The 22,267-nt window shown below is 42.3% G+C and overlaps 1 protein-coding gene across 1 annotated transcript in view; it reads left to right on the top strand.

The window, feature by feature from the left end:
• TMEM163 (transmembrane protein 163) overlaps window positions 1-22,267 on the top strand; it is a 218,367-nt gene that overhangs the window by 170,078 nt on the left and 26,022 nt on the right. The window contains exon 5 of the mRNA XM_019629456.1: window positions 5,454-5,550. Within this exon, the coding sequence (XP_019485001.1) occupies window positions 5,454-5,550 (97 nt within the window). The remainder of the gene's footprint in view (window positions 1-5,453; window positions 5,551-22,267) is intronic.

Raw genomic sequence — 22,267 nt, 5'->3', positions numbered from 1 at the left:
CTCACAGCAGCCCAGCTCCAGGTCAAGCTGTTGTTCACCATCTTTGCTGTAGAGGGCAGTGTCACTGGCCCTCATATGTGGGATCTGAACCGGGGCCCTGCTGCTCAAAGCTGGCGTCCCAAGCCAGCTCTTAACCAACACACCACTCGGCCAGCCCATAGACTCTAATTCTTTAATAAATCCTCTATTGACTTTGTCCCTCAAGTTAAAGCCAGGAAAAAAGTCCTATTTAAATGAGATTTCACTTGTGTGGGTTTAGTCACCTTGCATATTATTACAGATAAAAGCAAAGGGCTAGTTGTTGATTAAGGAGAGGATTTTAGTGCTTGTATGTTGAGGAGATGGACGATTTTCCTATGGAAAGGGTTTGGACCACTTGCCCATAGAGTTCTGGCCTAAGTGACCATTCCTGGTCCAAGCCACCCTTGCGCTCACTACAGCCTGTTCACAATGCAGCCCGAAGATAGAGAAGAGAGATGGGAACATGGGTAGAGAGAGCCTAGGAAAGTCAAGGGAAGGAGGTGAGATGAGTAAGAATAGATAGAAGAGAGGAGGGAATTCCTGCAGTAGGAGAGGAGGCATGTGTTGGTAGTAATAGAGTAAGGAAGGCTGAGGGAGTGTTTTGGGGTAAAAAAAAAAGGTGACTTTTTGGCAAAGCCATTATACAGAATGAGAAATAGCTCATAAGCATTCTTTGCATAAACACTCTTTGCTCATTTTCTCCTTTATTCTGCCTCCAAACTGATTTTGTTTGTTATTTTATTTAAAATGGCAGAGTACATGGAGTGAAATAGGACCTAGCTAGAATAAAACAGCATTAGAAATTGTGCATCCATAAGTACCATTTCACTGTTTTATTTTTCATTATTTTGCTTTTGAACAATGTCCCAGATTACAAGTGCTTTTGAGGCTACGGTGAAAGATGATAAATAAAGCACTTACATTTTAAGCTGTAGCCTGAATTGGTTAATTGCCAGGGCTGCTGTGTTTTAGATCTTTTGTAATTAGGGGATGATTAGAACAAGCTTTTCTTTGGTAAATAAGTTAGAATTGGTATACTAAGACTCAGGCTCTATTAATGGGAACCACAGGCCTTTAAACCTGCAATTGACAAGGGACCAAACATCATTTCAGCCTTACATCATTTTGGATGTGAGACTTTTTGTCAATAGGTTTTGCTCTTATTATTTCAGAGGCAAAAACTGAGGCTTACCTGCAAGATTATTCATAGATTTATAATGCTGTACACAATTAGCAATTTGCAGTCTTTAGCAGAAGAAAAAAGAAGGCGCCACTGACTTTAACCTTTTCTTTGGACTTCAGTAGTCTTTTTTTCAGATAGTAAATGTGTCAATGGCAAGACTCAAGCTTGAGTATGCATCAGAATCACCTGAAGGGCTTATGAAATGGCTGTAAAATGTAGATTGCTGGGCCCCTCCCCAGAGTGTCTGATTCGGTAACTCGGGGGTGGACTCCAGAATTTGCTGTTCTAACAAGTTCCCAGGTGCTGCTGATGCTGCTGATTTGTGGACCACACTTTGCCAACCACTGGTCCTGTGGGAATTGAAATTTGACTACAGCCTGAGTTGATTGGGGGATTATGTTGGAGGGGGTGGTAGTTTATTTGCCTCTTCATGACCCATAACGTTTTCATCCTCTGAGGTTTGGGCAGGAGGGAGGAGCCTGCGTCCATTCCAGTGACCAGGCTCGTTAATGCTGTCAGGTCCATGGGCACATGGCCCTCGTGCCTTGCTGGGCTAGCCTCTCCAGGTGCAGGCCACAGTGTGATGAGGGAGCAGGTACCCTCGCTGCTCCCGCATCCGCCTCCTCCCAAACCAGGAAGCAGCGCACACTTGCAGGTTCAGAAGCAGCCCTCTTTGTTCCTGACCTAAATCTCTGCTGCACCCTGGAGACATTGCAGTCCTGGGTGATGGTGGTGTGAGGGTGGGACATGCATACCCAGAACCCCGGGTGGTTGCCTGGCACTGGCCACTGGGAGGGAGGCAGGAGACCTGGGTGGACTTCAAATGCCTTGGGTGACCTTGGGCAAGCCTCTCCGTCCTTGACGTCCCCATTTTGACTCCTTGTGTTGATGAAACATACCTCTTCCCTTCCCAACCCATAAAATAACAGAAAACCGAAAACCCAGGTCTGGGCGGTGGCCTGCAGGGCATTTATGAGCTGATGTGTGGAACGCGGAGTGCCTAAGGAGAAAGCTGCTGTGTAAACACAATGTATTATTAATAAAACGTTAAAAAATAGCATCACACCCTCTGCTAATAATAGCTGCTTAGGCTATGGGATCTGCTCTGACACATTGGCTCCCTGCAGCGGGAAGGAAGGGTGACTGGTTTTTGAATTTGCAACACAATTAAAAGAAGTCTAAAATAGGTTTTTAAAACATTTGTGAGCATACGCATAGGTATATATTGGTGAAGAAAATATGACAGTTCTGTAAAATTCAGCTGTAATAAACCAAATCATCAATTTTTAAAAATTTTCATTATATACAATTCAGAGTAGTTTTACAATGTGGGCTATTCCATGGGCATTTTGGATGAAGTATTTAGCATGTCTTTCCTCCTCCCATCCCCACTGGTAGGCAGTTGATGCTCCCTAAACGCCCATGTACAAATGACCTAATGATTACTTAATTGGTTAATGATTACATCCACTCTGCAGATGTATATGGGGCACCAGCTATGTGCTACAGCAGACAGTGAGATATAAAAATATGGTTCTTGCTTTTCAGGGATTTGTAGTATGGTTTTGATTAAAGATATATACGCAAGATACTAGGTAAGGAGACCATTATATTCGTAACACTTGTCTCCTTAAGTATTGTTAACAAAATCCAAATCCACTTTTTGTGCATTATAGAGGTGTGACCTCGAGAAAGAGAGATTCTTGCAGCATCACTGTTCCCTATCAGGAAGAAGCTTGGATATTTGTTCCTTTGTCCTCTATAGAATTGTGGACATGGAGTCTTTGAAAACATTGTGACATGTTGTCAAAGGTCTAGCACCCGAGTGGTAGCTGCCCTACTCTCATCTCAGGGGGAGCAAACAGCTTCGTACACACATGCACTACAAGTCTCTTAGGGACCATCAGACCCCATTCCTTCCTCACCAGCTGGGATGCCTACTCCCGGCCTGCTTTCTACACAGCCCACAGGACCGTGCCTCACCTGGTAGAGACCCTCAGCCCTAGCACCCAGGGAACTTGCCTGGGGAGCTTTTAAACAAATACAGATACCTGGTTTCAACCCCAGAGATTCTGATAAAATTGAACTGGAGCATTCTCTGGACAGTTGTTCAAAAGGAAAAAAATCTCCCGGATGGTGGGCTGTGCCCCTCCTCCCTCCACCAACTAAGATTGGACATGGCACCTTGAGCTGAGCTGCAATGAGCTGCTGACTGGGAAGCTGGATGGCTCAGTGGTTAGAGTGTGCACTCTTAACAACAAGGTTGCCATTTTGACTCCTGCATGGGATGGAGGGCTGCGCCCCCCGCAACTAAGATTGAACACAGCACCGTGAACTGAGTGGTCGCGAGCTGCTGATGGGAGGCCATATGGCGACTGGGCTTGGAGCTGAGTTAGCTGCACCCTCCACAACTAAGATTGAAGGACAACAACTTGGCTGTTCCCCTTCCCCAATTTCCCCAAACTGTTCCCTTTCCCTAATTCACCAATAAAATCTTAAAAAAAAAAATCCCCTGGTGAGTGCAATATACCATCAGGGTTAAGAAACACTGAGTTGGTGTCGGAATTTGTAGGAAAGGGTGAAATCAGTCTCTGCTAGCCACTCAGGAGTATTTTGAACGGGGAAACATACATACACACACACACACACACACACACACACACACACACACACATACACACATACATACACACACACATCACAGATCTTATCTTGGAGGTTTATCCTGACTTTTGGCTCTTTTCCTGAAATGGGACCTTTCACGGTCCCATTTGCTCTTGAGTAGAAAAGCCCAGCAAAAGTGTAGGGCACAGCTGGCCCATAACCACCTTCCCCACTGGCATGGCTGAAACTCAGGGGCTAGGACTTCCTGTTGCTTACATCTGTCTGTACCAAGACCCTCAGCCCATTCATTATGTTTCATACATCTCCATGTTCTATTGTGTATCACCCCAGCCTGCAACGATGCCTTCTTTCTGTCTATGTTTTGCAAGAATAAAACCTACAACTAAAGTGTGGATTAGAAGCCCTACTGAGTGGCCTCCCAGTAGCCATGTTTACCTGTCCATTTCTGACTTCTAGAATAAACATGTCTATCCACAGGTTTGTTAGGATTGTAAGTAGGTGCCATGTCAATATGATGTGGGAAATTTTGGGCCATTCTGTTAGTCCAGAGAAGGAATCCAAGATGGATAATGAAAAATGATTTTATTTGATCGGGGGGAAAGAGAGCTGAGGAGACTGCCAAATGATGGAGACATCAGGTTGGGACAAGAATGACCTAGAGCTAACTGTAGTGCTTATTGTATTTTCTTTCTTTTCTCTCTCTTTTCATTTTCAGTTAGTATTTTGAGCCTTGTTTTACTATCATCATTTCCTGATGTTTACTTTTCATTTTCCATCTTTCTTTCTCCTGCGATTTGTGTGTCTGCATTGTCAGAGACAAGAACTACATCCCAAGCCCCTTTGTCTCCCATGCCACAGCCCTGGCAATGTGTCGTCCCGTGGCCTCTTCATCCTCTTCCTGTGCTGGATTGATTGACCTCATCCTAACTTGTCTCTCCTCGTTTCTTTTTCAAGAATTGCTCCACCTTGCCATAAACATGCTGTCTTTTGTCATTACCATGTCATCTCTCCTTTTTATCTTTGGGAAAATCCCAAGGTGTTGTATCACCAGAGAGAGACATCCAGATGAACTCCTCTTTTCCTTTGTTTAAGCCAACATTTCATGAGTTACTCTGTGTATTATCTCATTTCATAATCAAGAAGAAAATATTGCCATATGACAGGTAAGGAAATAGAGCCTAAAAGAAGTTAAGTAGCTTGACCAAGATCAAACAACATGTCAAATGATAGAGTTTGGGGTGTCTGTCTCATGCTAGAGCCTCCACTCTTTGCAATTAAACCCTGCACCATTCAGCTGAAGGAGAAGTGAAATATTGTGTTGCCAGGCATGGGGGATGGAATTCATGGCCTCAGAGTCCCTTCCATCCCAGCATTCATGAGAAGCGGTGAGATTATGTAGGATGGTGAGCCCCTTTCCTACGTATGGGGTTGATTTTGGTGATAAAATTCCAAACTGTATTCTCCTAGAGATGATGCAGTATCAATTCTGAGACTGTGGTGGTCACAGTGAGAGTGTGCCAAATTTTGGTTGGGTCCCAATGCCTCGGGTTGTGTCATTGTCACTGTGTAAATCAGCAGGGTGGAGTTCTCCAGTTAAGTGTCTCAATGTTTTGTTTCTTTGCAGAGCCTGTGTCATCTTGGGGGTGATATTCCTTCTGTCATCCATATGTATAGTGGTCAAAGCCATCCATGACCTCTCAACTAGGCTGCTCCCAGAAGTGGTAAGGCCCTTCTTCCTTAACAGTCTTTCCGGAAGGTACCAGCTTCCCATGTGACCTCTCTCCACGGATATCCTGGGGGAAGTTGGGCGGGTGCAGAGAGAATATACAGCATTTTAGGAGTCCTAAAGAACTCATTGCAGATTGTGAATGACTGAGCAGAGAGAAGCACTGGGCAAGATGAAAAGACTTCATATACTGGGGTCTGTGTCCCTATCCTTAGACTTTTGACTATTTTAAAGCAAGTTGTCTTTTATGTAGAGAAATGGGCTGATTTTTATATAGCACAGTGATCCAGTGCACGTTGTTGGCATCTGTTGTTCTGCATCCATTCAATGACTGTTGTAATGAGAACTATTTTTTCCTTTGCACCTCAATTTAATCCATAGAGTATTTACATTAGGTTTTCAGGCACAACTGACGTTCGGATATAGAAACTAGAGGACACAATTTCATACTGAAATGTGTCTTTGACTATTTTGTTCACTGGGTGAGAATCATTACCTGCACTCTGATTCTTTTTTTCCCCCCTTCCTTTATGAATGCTGAGAGAGGGAATATTTTTGTAGTCTCCTATCAGGCTATCTTCATCAAAGACAGCTGGTTTACGTATGAGGAGATGAAGACGCTGCCATTACAATGATTCTCTATATACAAGTTGCAGTGGTTTAAATGCAAAAATATTGGCTCTTAGGGTATGATTTGATTTGAGCTTGGCTACATGCACCATCTTAATATAAGGCCTAAATTATTAGACCTTTCATTTCACTTTTAGAAAAATATATGTTAATCCTTTTTGGGGTAATGTAGTGTGTGTGTGTGTGTGTGTGTGTGTGTGTGTGTGTGTGTTTATGGGGAAGATGAAAATGAAGTAGAACATTATACTGCATTTCGTAGAATTGTTCAAGCTACTGTTTTAAGTTGCCCCCCCTCCATCTGCCCCTGCCCAAGATTAGAGCCATTCCTTTAGCAACTCATCAGGATCTTAGCTATTATTTATCATTACAGATGGAAAAGCTTGTTGTTTAATATCTCAGTGACCGGGAGAAAAGATGGATACCAGGGTAGGAAGGTACTTACCTATGATTTTTAGTCTTGTCTAGTAGTGCTAGCTCAGGCAAATATTATCATTTATTATATTCTGTGCTCTTCATTTCACTGTTGTGTTGTCTCATCCTGATCTTCCTGGTTGCCTAGGATCCTGGACTTTTTCATCCTCTTCCACCATCAGATTTGCTCTCCTGTGTAAAGTTCTGTCAGAATTTGAAACTTAGGTAAAATGTGGACATGAAACTATTAAGTATGACTAATTAAGATGTCAGTCAGATAACATGTTTGCATTTTACAGGGGATAGAAATCCAACTCCACTCTAAGAAGTGTTTATTGGTGGGAATTTTCAGCCCTAGGCTGGTTGATGCTTTCATTTATTTAGGCATTAAAAATTAATTTCCACCAGGGCTAACTTGATATGGAATGGGTGGCTGTGCTCACAGAGCCTTGCTGAGGCCTTCCTTGTTTTTCTCCTGGTAGCTGAACCATTTTTAACTGGGAACTGTCTTGTAGCCTATGGTGGAAATACTCCTAAGAGGTGAAGCTCACCAATTTAAGTTCTACATCAAGGTGTAAATGTCTAATGCCCAGCCTCAGGTGGGGGTCAGAGAGGGTGAAGAGCTCCATGAATTTCCCCAAGACTGGACCTGTCTTTGGAGAATTCATACCCACTGTATCTTTTATCCTTCCTGGTGTGGGATTTACAAATCACACCCATTTATCTCATTAGAACTCTGAAGAAAAGATCTATGGTGATATTTGCTCTTTTTTTTTTTTAAGCTTTCGGAGTTATGGAAATGTAACAAAGGTGCTTTCTAGCTGTGTGAGCTCCCTTCTCTAGAGGCAAGGCCTTCTAATCACCTGAGTGGCATTTTGGGGATGGGGGGGGGTGAGGCGGGGGAAGGGGAACAGGGAAATGCCAGGTTATAGCTGACAGTGGTTTAATTCCAGATTTTTGGGTTCACTCTCTCTGCTCTAGAAGTTTGTGGAAGCCAGACCCTCAACCTTTGCAGTAATTCAAAATGAGCCTTGGTCCACATTACCACCTGTAAATTAGGAGTCACAAACTCAGATGCCCACGGAAGGCAGTTTTGAAAACTGAGGAAACTGCTGAGGCCTGGGGCAACTGGAAAGCCTGTGCCCCGATGAAGGGTCTACCCTCTAGCAGAGTTGCTTTGTGGGAATGTGGACCCAGGGTTGTCAGATCTTCCACGTTTTTAGGAGAAAGTGGTAACCTGTGTTTAATGTGAAATAAATTGGCAGCTAATGAAAAAAGTTTTTAAAACTTGGTGAGAGTGGGTGGACATTTCACATGGGCCTAATACAGCATGCCTCTGGGCTGCTCATGGCCGGTGGCAGCTGAAACCAGGGAGACTGGCATTTAGGGCTTACATGTCATGAATTTAGGTCCAAGTTACAGCTTCACCCTTGCCCTCAGCTGCAGAATCGCCTTTTTACATGTGATCTCTATCAAGTTGTTTCTGTGGGTTTGCCAGCAGCAGCATTTTCTGTACCCTAGGCCTGTTGCCCTGGCAGCTTTCTTTGCAATGCCAGCTGCACCATTCTCAGAGTGAGAGTAACTGCAAGAATGGGTAAGTTTTGAAAAAGAAAACTGCAGCTGAATTTCCTAACCATGAGGTCGGTTGCCTCTGAGCCTTGTAGTGTCGCCTGCCCCTTGGTGGCATTTTAGTAGAGTAGCGCAGTTCTGGGGGAGCCCCAGAACGGGAACCCACGGTGCCTGCTGCAAGGGGTTCATGAGCAAATGGCATAAGTCTGCTCCCTCACAACCTGTACCTGGTCACATTGGATCGTGAATGAAACAGATTCCAGATGCGCCTTCTTGGAAACGCTGTATGAGCTATGGTTCTAGAAGATGGGGAGAGAGGGCAGAGCTGCAGATGTCATGGTAACAGTGCTTAGCTTATATCTGTGGGTGGCTTTGAATGGAGCATTGTGCTCTTCCTGTTTTTATGCCCGCTACACCCTGCTTCAGTAAGAAGGAAACAGGTGGTCTGCTTCGCCTTTTCGGTGAGACATGGGGGCTCTGAAAGCTGAAGTGATCTTCCTGAGGTCATCAGCTCGCTGGGGGCATAACCTGGATTTGAACCCTTGTCTACTAGTCTGGGGCTGTCTTGGCTCCGGGTACTGTGGGCTTCCATGGTTTTGCTGTTTATTGGCTTTCCAAGTCTGGTTCTCTTGTCTGTCTGCTTTTTTTGTTTGTTTTTTACATTTCTTTTTTCTGTCTCCTCGTACTCAGAGAGGGGGTTGATGCCAAGGGCTGTCTAGAGGAAGGGTGTCCAGGCCCCCAGCCAGTCCTGTCCTTGGCCTTTCTGGCTACTAGTGCTGCTCCCACACCTTATCACAGAGACCCCCTGTGCTCTGCCACTCACTGACCAGCATCCGTCTTCATTGCTTTGTCTCTTGAAATACCCTCAGTCAGGCTAATCAAGAAGCAATGGATAATGCAGTAGGACAAGTATAGAATGAAGGAATCATGGGCTACATGGACTTGAATGGAAGGAAGAGCTTTTGGGAAGCTGCTTCGCAGGTGGAAGGGATGTGTGGTGGGCTGACTTGGTGGAGGTGTGAATCCCCCCTCTGCTTCTTTTTTTTTTTTTAAGATTTTTATTGGGGAATTGGAGGGATGGGAACAGCGCTGGGGAATTTTGGGAAGGGGAACAGACAAGTTGCTGTCGTTTTGTTCTTCAGACTAGTTGTGGAGGAAGTTGCTTCACTGGCCCAAGTTGGCACCATCATTGAGTTCTTCCCAGGTGAGGCAGATCAGTCGCCGGCTTCTGGACGGCCGCTCACGCTGGCTGCTGGCTACACACGGTAGCCCATGGCAACCCACTGCAGCAGGGGCTGCAGCCTACACCATCGCTGGCGACTCACGGCAGCCCAGCTCCAGGTCTAGCTGTTGTTCAGCATCTTAGCTGTAGAGGGCAATGTCACTGGCCCTCATATGTGGGATCCGAACTGGGGCCCTCTGGCATCCCAAGCCAGCTCTTAACCAACGCGCCACTCGGCCAGTCCCCCTCCACCCCTCTGCTTCTTACTCCTGTGACAACACAGGCAAGTCACTTAGTCTCCCTGACCCTGGGCTTCCTGATATGTAAAGTGGAGACTACACTTATGTCAGATGTCTGTGATAAGGATCAAATGAGTAAATTATTTAAAATAATTGGCATTAGAAGACAGGGCTACTATGGTGGCTGCTGCTCTTAATATTGTGAATTTTAATGTTTCTGAACCACTAATCAAAGTTACTTCAACTTGTGTCCTGAAGTAGTTTCAGGCTTGTCCCCTGTTGAGTAGGAGATATTTAACAGAAGGAAATGAGGGAGAATGGTGGAGAGGGAAGTCAAGTTTTGGGGCCAGATGAGCAGTTTCACAGAGTTGCGACCCATCCACTCAGCTTGTCAGCTTCAAGCGTTCTGAGCAAGTACCTCATCCACGGGCTCTAGTTTCTAAAGGTTCCCTCAGAACCAAGTGAAGACTCTGAGGCAATGTAGCCTTGGGGTTAAGGATTTGGGAGCTGAAGTCGAGGAGACAGATTTCAACCCTGCCACTTCCTACCTGGAGGAACCTGGGCAGGTTGTTTAACCTTTCTCTGCCACCATTTCTTTGTTTGTAAAAAGGAAATAATAAAGGCACCTTCTTTGTAGGATTGTTAGGAAAACAAAATAAAAAGCTGTATGTAATGTTCTTAGCACATAACTATTGACTGAATGTTGGCTGATATTATTGGCCTAGGGAAGAAGCTTCTAAGGAAGTTGGCAGACCTTTGATGCTTTTAATTCTGGAGGCTTAGACTGTATTAACTGTCCAGGAAACATCTTCAGGGACACTCTTCTCTGCTCAGGTGGGGTAATGCTGTAGACACCTTCTTGGGCAAAAACCTATAAATCCTGAATCCACCATCAGCCATGGAGAGATCCATCTTCCTGTATGACACACTCTCAAGCATCACTCTAAATGTAATTTGGGAGTTGTATTGACAAGAACTTTTTTAAAAAAACAATCACACACAGTCAAGGTCCTCAACATCCCCCACCGCTACTCCAGCCCGCCAACATTTCCCCGGCACTGTGCAAAGAAAGGCAGAAATTGTGGTGTCAGATTATCAGTCGTGTCCCATTCTTGTGACTTCAGACAGAATAATTCCATTACGTCAGCAAGACTGACCTCTTGTTTCATTCTAGAGCTAAGGACTTACCAGTCCTTTTAAACAGAAGAGAACTGAGCCCTGATGAAAGTATATTATTATTGGCTTGAGTGAGTTCAAGGAAAATAGAATCCAGAAATAGGTCCATACATATCTGGTCAACTGGTTTTTAACAAAGGTGCCAAGGCGATTACAGAGAGAGGAAAGAAAAATCTCAATAATAAATGGTCTGGGAGCAGGTGAATAGCCATCTGGACAACAGTGGACATCCACTCTTATATCAAAATTAACTCAAAGTGGATCATAAATCTCAATGTAAAACCTAAAACTCTAAAATTTCTAACAAAAATAAAAGAGAAAATCTTTGCCACCTTGGGAGAGGCAAAGGTTTCTTAGATACAGCACTAAATGCATGAACCATAAAATAAAAAAATAAAAAATTAGACCTCATGAAAATAAAAAACCTTTGCTTTTCCCAGACACTATTAAGAAAATGACAAGACAATATAGACAACACACATATAAAGGACTTGTATCCAGAATGTATAAAGAATAGCTTAATAAGACAACCCAAGAAAAAGATAGGCAGTAGATTTATACAGACAATTCACAAGAGAAGAGATAAATGAATGGCCAATAAACTCATGAGAAAATGCTCAACATTATTAGTCAACAGTGTATTATAAATTAAAACTATCATACAATACCACTACATACCCATTAGAATATCTGGAATTAAAAAACCAACCAAACAAACAAAAACAAATGTGTTGAGCATCTAGAGCTCTCATACATTAATGGTGAGAGAGTAAAATGGTTCAACCACTTTGGAAAACAGTTCAGAGATCCATTAAAAAGTTAAACATCCATTTATCATATGATCTAGCCATTCCACCTGTAGGTATTTACCCAAGAAAAAAGAAAATGTACTTCTGCATAAAGACTCTTATGCAAATATTTATTGCATTTTCATTTCTAATGTCAAAAACTGGAAACAACCCAAATGTATATCAACAGGTGAATAGATAAACAAATTTTGGTCTGTCCACATAGTGGAATACTACTCAGCAATAAAAAGGCACTGTTGCCCCATGCAATGACACAGATGAACCTCAAAATAATTAAGGTGGGTATCAGGAGCAAGACAAAAGGAATGTATACTGTATCATTCCATTTATATAAAAATGTAGCTGCAAACTAATCTAAGTGACAGAAGGCAATAGTGGCTGCCTGAGAATGGTGGGAAGGGAGGAGGTAGGAATTATTAAAGAGTCACAAGGAAACTTTTTGGGGTGATGGAAATATTCTCTTGCTTTTGGTAGTGGTTTCACAGGTCTAAACATATGTCAACATTGATCAAGCTGTACACTTTAAATATACGCAGTTCGTGTACATCCAGGGGCTGTGCTTGGCCTCACATGAGTTCCCATTGCTAGACCAGGTAGGAATCTTGCTCAGATCTATACAAAATAAATATTTTAAGTTGCTATGAAGCGAGGTTTTATTTTCCTGACTGCAACCCGTACACTCAAGCACCTGGATGTTGACAGCACTGACAAAAGTTATAGTATAAATAGGCAGTAATATGAAGACAAAGTGTATGATAAGAGGGGAAAGTGTAAATAGTTGGCTAAATATAACAGCTGTCATCAGAGGTACATAGTCAGAGGAGCTTTTGCTGAAGCATGACTGATCTCATGCTGTAGCCAGAAACACTCACAGAGCGCCTGTTGGTGGCTTAGGCTCTCTAAAATGAGAGTATGGACCATTTTAAAACTGGGAGCATGGGTAGTCTGTCTTTTTGGTCTCTTGCATACGGTATGATTTGTTTGTCAGTTCAGGAAATGGCTGTTTGAGAGTCTCTGATTGGTTCTCTTTTCCTCACTGTGCTAGCCTTGGGTTTTAATCAGAATATGACATCTGTGAGCAGCCTGCCATGTTGTTTTGTTGTATCTCTTATGCTTCTTTGTATTTTCCATCTCAAAAAGGTGCTTTTCAGCTTGAATCTCATTAGACCATCACAGTGTTCCTGAAGTAGGTGCTAGACTCACTGCCATTTTATAACAAGGAAACAAATCCTCAAATAAAGAAATAAAATGTCTTCCTCCAGATGACATAATATCAGTGTCAGACACACACACAAATGGAACCAGGTCTTTTGACAGTGGATAGAGGGCTCTTTCTGTTCTGTGGATTGCCTCCTGAAGTGCCACAGAATTTGAGACCTGAAAGTCAGCTTTCAAGAAAAGCTAATACAACTGGTTCAGTTTCCTAATTGAGAAAATTGGGCCCAGAGACTCAGTCTAACAGAAGTTTCTGAATAAACTTCAAGTCTAGGATTTTCCACACTTTACTGGAGTGTGGAGTGAACTCCATTCCCTAACCCAATCCTTGCCTCCCCTCACCCCCCCTTCCATTTTCCCAGTGGCCTTGAAGACTCCAACATGACAAGTGCTATGAAAAACTGCCTTGGGGGCTGCCACCTTATGGTAACAAAGGGAGTAGAGAAACAGAGAGAAGTTGGGGTGGGGGGAATGTGCTAATTTCTCTCCATCCCCTAGTCTAATTTAGGGGCATCTGTGTATTTAAAGATACTTGTGTTTATCAAAGATGGGTGTTGCTGGATCAAGGTTGACTACTCTGCTATTCAAATGCATCTGTACTTGACCTTGGGAAATTTATTTAATCTCTTGGCTCTTGTGTTTCCATCTGGAATGTGAGAATTCAGCACTTCTAATTTAGCACCTCTTTTTCTCTGAGGTTTTGAGAGCACTTTCTTACCTTTTAAAGACAGAAAAAAAATTTTTTTTCAAAAGATGTTTAACATTTTAAAGTAATTTTTTTATTCACTTCCATAAATATAATAAGGACAATGCAATCCTCATAACATTTCTGTTTTTCTGTTTATTGTTGAGCTAATAAAGAGAATCCTGCTGAATGCCTTTTTGTTTTTCAAGCCTTGACTAAAATACTCCTGTTCATACTGTGCTCACAATACATCCTAGTACAGGAAAGCATTTGGGAATAAGTTTCTCCAGTGATGAGAGCTCCTCCTGTAAATTACTTGTGCTCCGTCCTCTTGTCACACGAGCAGTGCCATTGCTGTTACTTTGGAATATTTTGCCTGTCACCAGAAAATGAGTATTTGGTGAAAAGGCTACACATGGTACTGAATTATTAGGAAACATTTGATACTTCTTTGGGAAGTAATATCGGGGCACTAGGAATAAATTCTTAATCCTTAAATAATCCTGTTGAAATGGGCTCTCTGATCCTCCCAGTCCCCATGGACTCAATACCTTAACCCTAAAGAACTTTCCAAGAAGAGGCAGAACACGAAAACCAGGCTGACTGTGGGCACCACCCGTGAAGGCCGCTGCTTTAGGAGGGACCCTGGATTTTCTCCTTTATTTTCTGCATGGTGACTGTTCCAAAGGGAGAGGGTGTGTGCAGAGTGGGTTAGAAGGGGGACAGCAGAGTTAAAGCTCTCACTGTTGAGAGCTATGGCCTCCCACACTTCCCCCACGTCTGCTAGTGAAAAGCAGCATTGATGAAAGTGTTCCCCTGGGTTCTGCCTGCTGTCCTTCTAGTCTACCTAATCCTAGCCCCACTCCATGTGGCGTTCCCCAGGCACCACTCAGTCCTCTGTGCTCCCATGACACCTCATGCTGAGTGCAATGGTAACTCTGGCCACATTGCAGTGTCATTTTCTGTCTACTCGTCTCCCTGAAGACTTAAGACTCACTGCCCTCCCAGCACTGGATAGAGCCTGGCGTGTGGCAGGAACTTAATAAATGTATGTTGAATGAATTAATTCATGTATGCTTGAGGCCACTGGCTGCACCAGTAATAGGCTAGTACCATACTTAGAAAAGTAGTGTGTATACAGCTGTGGTATTATAAAGTTGTATACCTGAAATTTATAGAATGTTATTAACCAAAGTTACCCCAATACATTTAATAAAGAAGGTAAAAGAAAAGAGGCTTTATCTTTCAAGGAACCTTGAAAGGTTCCTGGGAACTTGCTATGGACATTTTTATACCTCTGTGGGAGAAATATAGTATCAATGAGGGCTTGTCCCAGACCACTCCCTTACATTCATAGCCTTGAGTTTTTTTCCTTTTCTTTGCTGTGCTGCTAGTGATGTATGTGAACAGGTGATATGCAGATGAGGCAGCCTATATGTATATGGGTGTGTGTGTGTGTGTATATATATAATATATATATTTCATTGTATATATGTGCCACATCTTCTTTAATAATCTATTGATGGGCACTTAGGTTGCTTCCATATCTTGGCTATTGTAAATAGTGCTGTAGTGAACATAGGGGTGCATATATCTTTTCAAATTAATGTTTTGGATTTCTTCGGGTAAATACTTAGAAGTGGAATCCTGTGTCATAAGGGAGTTCTATTTTTCATTTTTTGAGAAACCCTCACGCTGTTTTCCATAGTGGCTGCACCAATCTGCAATCCCATCAACAATCCACGAGGGTTTCCTTTTCCCCACAACCTCACCAACACTTGGTTATTTTTTGATTTATTGATGATAGCCATTCTGACAGGTGTGAGGTGATATGTTATGGTGGTTTTAATTTGCATTTCCCTGATGATTAGTGACATTGAGCACCTTTTCATATGTGTATTGGCCATCTGTATGTCCTCTTTGGAGAAATGTCTAGTCAGGTCCACTGCCTATTTTTTAATTGGATTTGTGTGTGTGTGTGAGTCCTTTATAAATTTTGGATATTAACCTCTTATTGGATGTATCGTTGGCAAATATCTTCTCCCATTTAATATGTTATCTTTCCATTTTGTTGATGATTTCCTTCATGGTGCAAAAACTCTTTTGTTTGATATAGTCCCATTTGTTTGTTTATTTATTTGTTTGTTTTCCTTGCCTGAGGATATCAGAAAAAAATGTTACTAAGAACAATGTCAGAGTTTACTGTCTATGTTTTCTTCTAAGAGTTTTATGGTTTAAGGTTTTACATTTAAGTCTTTAATCCATTTTAAGTTTATTCCTTGTATATGATGTAAGAAAGTGACCTAGTTTCATTTTTTTTTGCATGTATCTGTCTAATTTTTCCTACACCATTTATTGAAGAGACTGTCTTTACTCCATTGTATATTCTTGCCTCGTTTGCCATAGTTGAATTGACCATATAGGTGTGGGTTTATTTCTGAGCTCTCTATTCTGTTCCATTGATCTATGTGTCTGTTTTTATTATGCCAGTGCCATGCTGTTTTGATTACTATAGACTTGTAGTATGGTATGATTTCAGGTAATGTGATACCTCCAACTTTGTTCTTCTTTCTCAGGATTGCTGTGGTTGTTCAGGGTATTTATTTTATGGTTCCAAATAAATTTTAGGAGTATGTATTCTAGTTCTATGAAAAGTGCCATTGGTATTTTGATAGGGACTGCATTAAATCAGTAGATTGCTGTGTAGTATGGACATTTTAATAATGTTACTTCTTTCTATTCATGAATATGGCATATGCTCCCATTTATTTGTATTTTCTTCAATAACTTTCTTCGATGTCTTAAAATTTTCTGAGTACAAGTCTTATTGTTTTGTTAAATTTATTCCTAGGTGTTTTTTTTAATGCAATTATAAATGGGATTGTTTTCTTAATTTCTCTTCTTGACAGTATATTATTGGTGTATAAAAATGCAGTTGAACATGAATTTTGTATCCTGCTACTTTACTGAATTCATTTGTCAGTTCCAATAGTTTTTTGGCGGAATCTTTTGGGTTCTTTATATATAGTATGTCATCTGCAAATAATGATAGTTTTACTCCTTCCTTCCCCATTGGATGCCTTTATTTATTTATTTCTTTTCCGATTGCTTTGGCTAGGAGTTCAAATCTATGTTGAATCAAAGTGGCAAAAGTGGACCTCCTTGTCTTGTTTCTTATCTTAAAGAAAATGCTTTTAGTTTTTCACCATTGAGTATGATGTTAGTTGTGGGTTTGTCATATATGGCCTTTATTATGTTGAGATATGTTCTCTCTATTCCCACCTTGCTGAGCGTTTTTATCATAAATGGATGCTGGGTTTTTGTCAAATGCATTTTCTGCATCTACTGATATCATAATATAATGTTTATCCTTCATTTTGTCTATGTGGTGTATCACATTAATTGATTTTCATATATTGAACCAACCTTGCATCCCAGGAATAAATCCCACTTGATTATGATGTATGATCTTTCTAACATATTGCTGAATTCGGTTTACTAATATTTTTTTGAGGATTTTGGAGTCTATATTCATCAGGGATATCAGCCTATAACTTTCTTTTTATGTAATGTTTTTATCTGGCTTTGGAATCAGGGTAATGGTGGCTTCGTAAAATGAGGTTGTTTGCCTACCATCCTCTTGAAGTTTTTGGAATAGCTTGAGAAGGACAGGTGTTAGTTCTTCTTTGAATGTTTCATAAAATTTACCTGTGAAGCCATCTGGTCCAGGACTTTGTTTGTGGGAAGTTTCTTGATCACTGATTTGATTTTTGTTAGTAGTAATCAGTCTGTTCAGATTTTCTCTTTCTTCTTGATTCAGTCTTGGAAGATGGTATGTTTCTAGGAATGTATCCATTTCTTCTAGATTGTCTAATATGTTGGCATATAATTGTTCATAGTATTTTCTTATAATCCCTTATATTTCTGTGGTGTCAATTGTCACTTCTCTTTCATTTCTGATTTTATTTATTTGGGTCCTCTCTTTTCTCTTGATGAGTCTGGTTAAAGGTTTGTCAATTTTGTTTATCTTTTCAAAGAAGCAGTTCTTGGTTTCATTGATTTTTTTTTACTCTATTTCATTTATTTTTGCTCTGATCTTTATTATTTCCTTCCTTTTACTCACTTTGGGCTTTGTTCGCTGTTCTTTTTCCAGTTCTTGTAGGTGCAGCATTGGGTTGTTTACTTGAGATTTTTCTTGTTTCTTGAGGTTCCAGCTCACACAATTTGTGGCTGTTGTCCTCTAGTTTTCTTTGTCCTTGTGAGTTCATACCTTTAGAAGAGAATTCCTCTTCTGCCATTTAGTGTCCTTATAAAATGAATATGTGTTCATTCCATCATCTTTAATTGGAATCCCTTCTGATTTTTAAGGCATTTTCAAATATATGGCACAATGTTCTTAGCATTGTGAATTATTTGTCCTTTCTATTTAGCCAAAATTGAAATTCAAGTCCATCAGGCAACATTAGAGGAAGATTGTCCTACAGTCTTTTAGGTATGAAGGGCAATAGATTTTAGATCAAACACAAAGGGGTTTGAATATTTTCTATACCACTGACTAGCTGTGTGACCCTGATCCTAGGTGGTTACTTAGCCTCTGTGTTTGGGGGTCATAATTTCTACCCTGTAAGGACCTTGTGATAGTTATGTTTAAACTAAAATTAAATTGTTTATTAAGCTTTTGGAAAAGAGCCTCATCTCTAATGGCCTCTTAATAATAGTATCTGCTTGTATTATGATGAGTATTATTTGAGGAACTCTCTAGTTTGATATGGGGTATTGGCACGGTAGTCATACCAACAAAGGGAGCAAAAGCAGCCAGCCAGAAGATCCTCCTTTTCTTTGCAGAGCAGAGCTATTCAAGGGCATAGTGCCTGTGTGTCACGAGGGGTTGTTCATCTTGGTCCTGGTTTTAGGGAACCGTGGAGGTGTCACTTCTTGTAAAGGCCCAGTGTTTCTCGAGGGTGAAAGGCGTGTGAGCCCTGCCAGGATGGCTCATCTCAGATTTCATGGCAGCGTTCAGGGACGAGAGTTCTTGTCCCCTAATAAGCCCTGCTTTCCTATCTTGCATTAACAAACAGCAGTCAGACTGAGGATGACTTGGTTAACAGAAACGAGGCTGCAGCTGGGAGTGCCAGCCAAGTACTTCCCAGTACCTTCCTTGTCCCTGAGGCAGTCATAGTGCCTCAGCTGACACTGCCTTGCCCTCCTCGGTGGCATCCTGTCACACTGCCAACCTCAGCTTCGTGGTACCTGTGAAGCTGGTCGTCTGTTCCCTTCACAAGTTTTTGCAGGTGGGCCAGCCCAGCCAGAAAGCACAAAGTACCAGGACTCCCCAGTCCATCTGTAAGTCTCATTAGTGACCCCAATGTCCACTGGCTGCAGAACCTCCCATCTGCTTACTTGATTGTCTAAACACCAACTTTTGACCCTCCTGACATCAAAATGGTTTTATATGCTAATTTAAAATTTGTGAAGTCATTTACTGTGAATCCATGGCAATTTGTCAATATAATTTAATAACCAGGGGAAATTGAGGGCTTGTGCTGGGTGTAATTTTCTCTACCACTGCCAGCTTTTCTCATCTTCCCAGGAGGGACAAAAAGATCTAAGAATAAGAGTGACTTTTAATTTCACCTGGGACCATAAATCGATATACATTTATTATTCAGCCAGCACTAGCATTTCCCTGGGTAATTCTATAACGCATGTAGTGTCAGAATGGTTTGAAATTTGTCCTCATTAGGAAAGCAAAGGACGCCTTTTTTGCAGGCCTAAGCAAGTGAGCGTCCATATTTCCCTACATGCTGTCACACAGCTTATGAAAAGGGAAAGTGTTGGTCTTTGGAGGAATAGGTGAGTTGGATTTTCAGATACAGCTTCTGTCTGGTGTGAATGACCACAGTTCACTGTGACCTGAATTGCAACTACTGATATCACCTATGACAAGGAATAAACTTAAAGTAGGACATGACAAGTGGTGCTGCAAAAAAAAAAATCATTTCTACAGTAAGAACAGACACCACAGAAAGGCAGAAAGGATCACAAGAGAAAGGATCTCTCTCTTGGCTATGTGAGGACACAGCAAGATGGTGGTCATTTGTAAGCCAGGCAGAGAGCTCTCACCAGACACCAAATCTGTTAGCACCTTGGTCTCAGACTTCCCAGCCTCCAGAACTATGAGAAATAAATGTTTGTTGGTTAAACCACCCGTCTGTGATATTTTGTTAGAGCAGCCAGAGAAAGACATCCACCACCAAGGCACTAATCTCATTCATGAGGACCCCATCCTCATGACTTCATTACCTCCCAAAGGCCCCACCCCTAAAACCATGATTGGGGATTAGGGCTTCAACGTATGAATGGGGGCAGGGAGGACACAAACATGCAGTCCATTGCAGGGAGAGTGGGTGTTCAATTTTAACCAGCAGGCTGAAGGGGTTGGACTGGGACATCCTGACAGCCAAGATCTTGGGCAGCGATTAGAGTGGCCTTTTTAGAGGCTGTTGGTAGACACTGATGGCAGAGATTGTTCTGGCAGCTTCTCCGCCTGAGCTCATTTTACCCTGACCAGAAGGTATAGCTCTTCTGATGGCAGATGGTCTCCTGTGTAAGGGGAGAGCTTCCTTGCTTTGTTTTGGTCTGTTCCTTGCAACTTCACTGTCCATCTCCACTGAGAACCTCGATGAAAAAGCCTGGTGTCAAGAGGAGGCATTGAGGTTGGATTATAGAAAACCCTTTATGGGGAAGTCTGTGACACTGATCACTGGACTAAGACTCAGTGACAGTATAGAACACATGACCGATACCTGCAACAACACAGATGAGTCTCAAAGACATTATATTGACAAAAGAAGACAGGCAAAACTGTATGATTCCATTTACATAAAATTCAAGAATAGACTAAATTGATCCGTGGTGTTTAAAGTCAGAAAGTGGTTGCAGGGAGTGGAGAAAGGGACATGAAGGAACTTTCTACAGTAATGGAAATGTTCCCTATTTTGTGTTGGGAGTAGTTCAATAGGTGTTACCATTGACAGAATTCATCAAAGTGGGTGTCTAAAACCTGTACATTTTATCATAAGTTAATTATACCTCAATTTAAAAGTATGTGATAATTTTTAAAGAAAACAACAAAAAACCCAATCCCTAGATACCTTTTGGAGGCTAGGTGTTAGTCAATCATGATGAATTTTAGCCCTGTGGTTGCCGAACTCCAGGTCTGATCTCCTTGCCGAACTGCTTTATTGACCATTTGCCATGTCATAATCTCTATCTGCTCCTGCCCCGCCTTTGTCTAGACCACATTCTAGCCATTTAATGGCTTTATCCCAGTTCAGAGGGAATAACTAACTTGTTTCTAAATCAGCACTATCCAATAAGACTTTCTGTGATGATGGAAATCTCTAAATCTGCACTCTCCAGTATGACAACCAATAGCCATGTGTGGCTATTGAACACTTGAAATGTGGCTAAGCACACAAGGAACTGAGTGTTCAGTTTTATGAATTTTAAATTTAAAGAGCCACACGTGTGTGAATGTGAAAAATGCTGTATTAAAAAAATATATCAGGAATGGGGAGAGATGATAGTCAGGGACCACCTCACTGAGCAGAGAGATGACAGAGGTGAGGGAGTGAGAGGGAACAGCATGAGCGAAGGCCCTAAGGTAGGAGTGTGCCCATCATGTCTGAGGAACAGGGAGGAGGCTAGGGTGGCTGGAGCCGAGTGAGAGAAGGGGAGAATGGTAAGGGTGAGGCAGGGAGGTCAGCTTCATCCAGTTGGTTTAGTTGGGTTTGGCTTTGCTGAGAAGAGCTGGAAAAGATCGTTTTGTCAATGTGCATTAGTGAGGTCATGGGAATTCTCATCTACCAGGCCACCAGCCTGGTGTGGGGCAGTGCAGGGCCCTGCATATGCCTGGAGAAAAAGCTGACCGATACCCAGATCTAGCTGACCAAGGTCTCCTGAGCTAGTGTGCGATGACTAATATCACACGTCAGCACAAGGATCCTCCCCGGATCAGGTTTTATCAGCTCTCCCCTAATTGCCTTTGACTCCTAAAATTAGCCCTATAGCTTTCACCACATTGCAGCCTGGGCTTAGAGAATGAGAAGGGGTTGATGGTGTCAGGCAGCCAAAGGAGGGGTGGGGGATGGCTGGAAGCCCTAAGCTCTGGCACTCTCTCTCTGCTGTCTTTGGGGGAGCCACCTGCTCTTTATGAGCCTCAGTTTCCCCACAGTTTCCCCACCTACAGCATGGATTAGATGATCTCTAAGCCCTTTTCAAGTTCTGATGCTCTATAATTTTAACACCACTTCATGTTTATACTGATATGCAGTCCCTTGCCTGGTCATGGGCCAGGTTTAAGGGGCTGGGGGTGGTGGTGCTGCTGGAGAACCTGGGCAGGGGGATGTGGGTGTCTCTGTGATGTGATCTCTTAGGTAAGACAGGGTTAGTCTTGGTATTGGCCAAAGAGTTTGGGGTGGAAAACTTTTTGCATCTCAAGTGTCTGTCTCCCAGGTTCTTGGAATTTTTATACAAGCGATTTGTTCCATTGAGTTAAGGTGCTGCTTTTCACATGTTGGGAGCAATGAATGTCAAAAATTACAGAGTTAAGGGCCGGACGAGTGGCGCGATGGTTAAGAGCTGGCTTGGGATACCAGAGGACCCCGGTTCGGATCCCACATATGAGGGCCAGTGACACTGCCCTCCACAGCTAAGATGCTGAACAACAGCTCAACCTGGAGCTGGGCTGCCAT

This window comes from Hipposideros armiger, unplaced genomic scaffold, assembly GCF_001890085.2.
Source record: "Hipposideros armiger isolate ML-2016 unplaced genomic scaffold, ASM189008v1 scaffold_856, whole genome shotgun sequence".
Classification (NCBI taxonomy): Eukaryota; Metazoa; Chordata; class Mammalia; order Chiroptera; family Hipposideridae; genus Hipposideros; species Hipposideros armiger.
The sequence above is the reverse complement of the archived record's forward strand: the minus strand, read 5'-3'. Positions and strand labels throughout refer to the sequence as shown.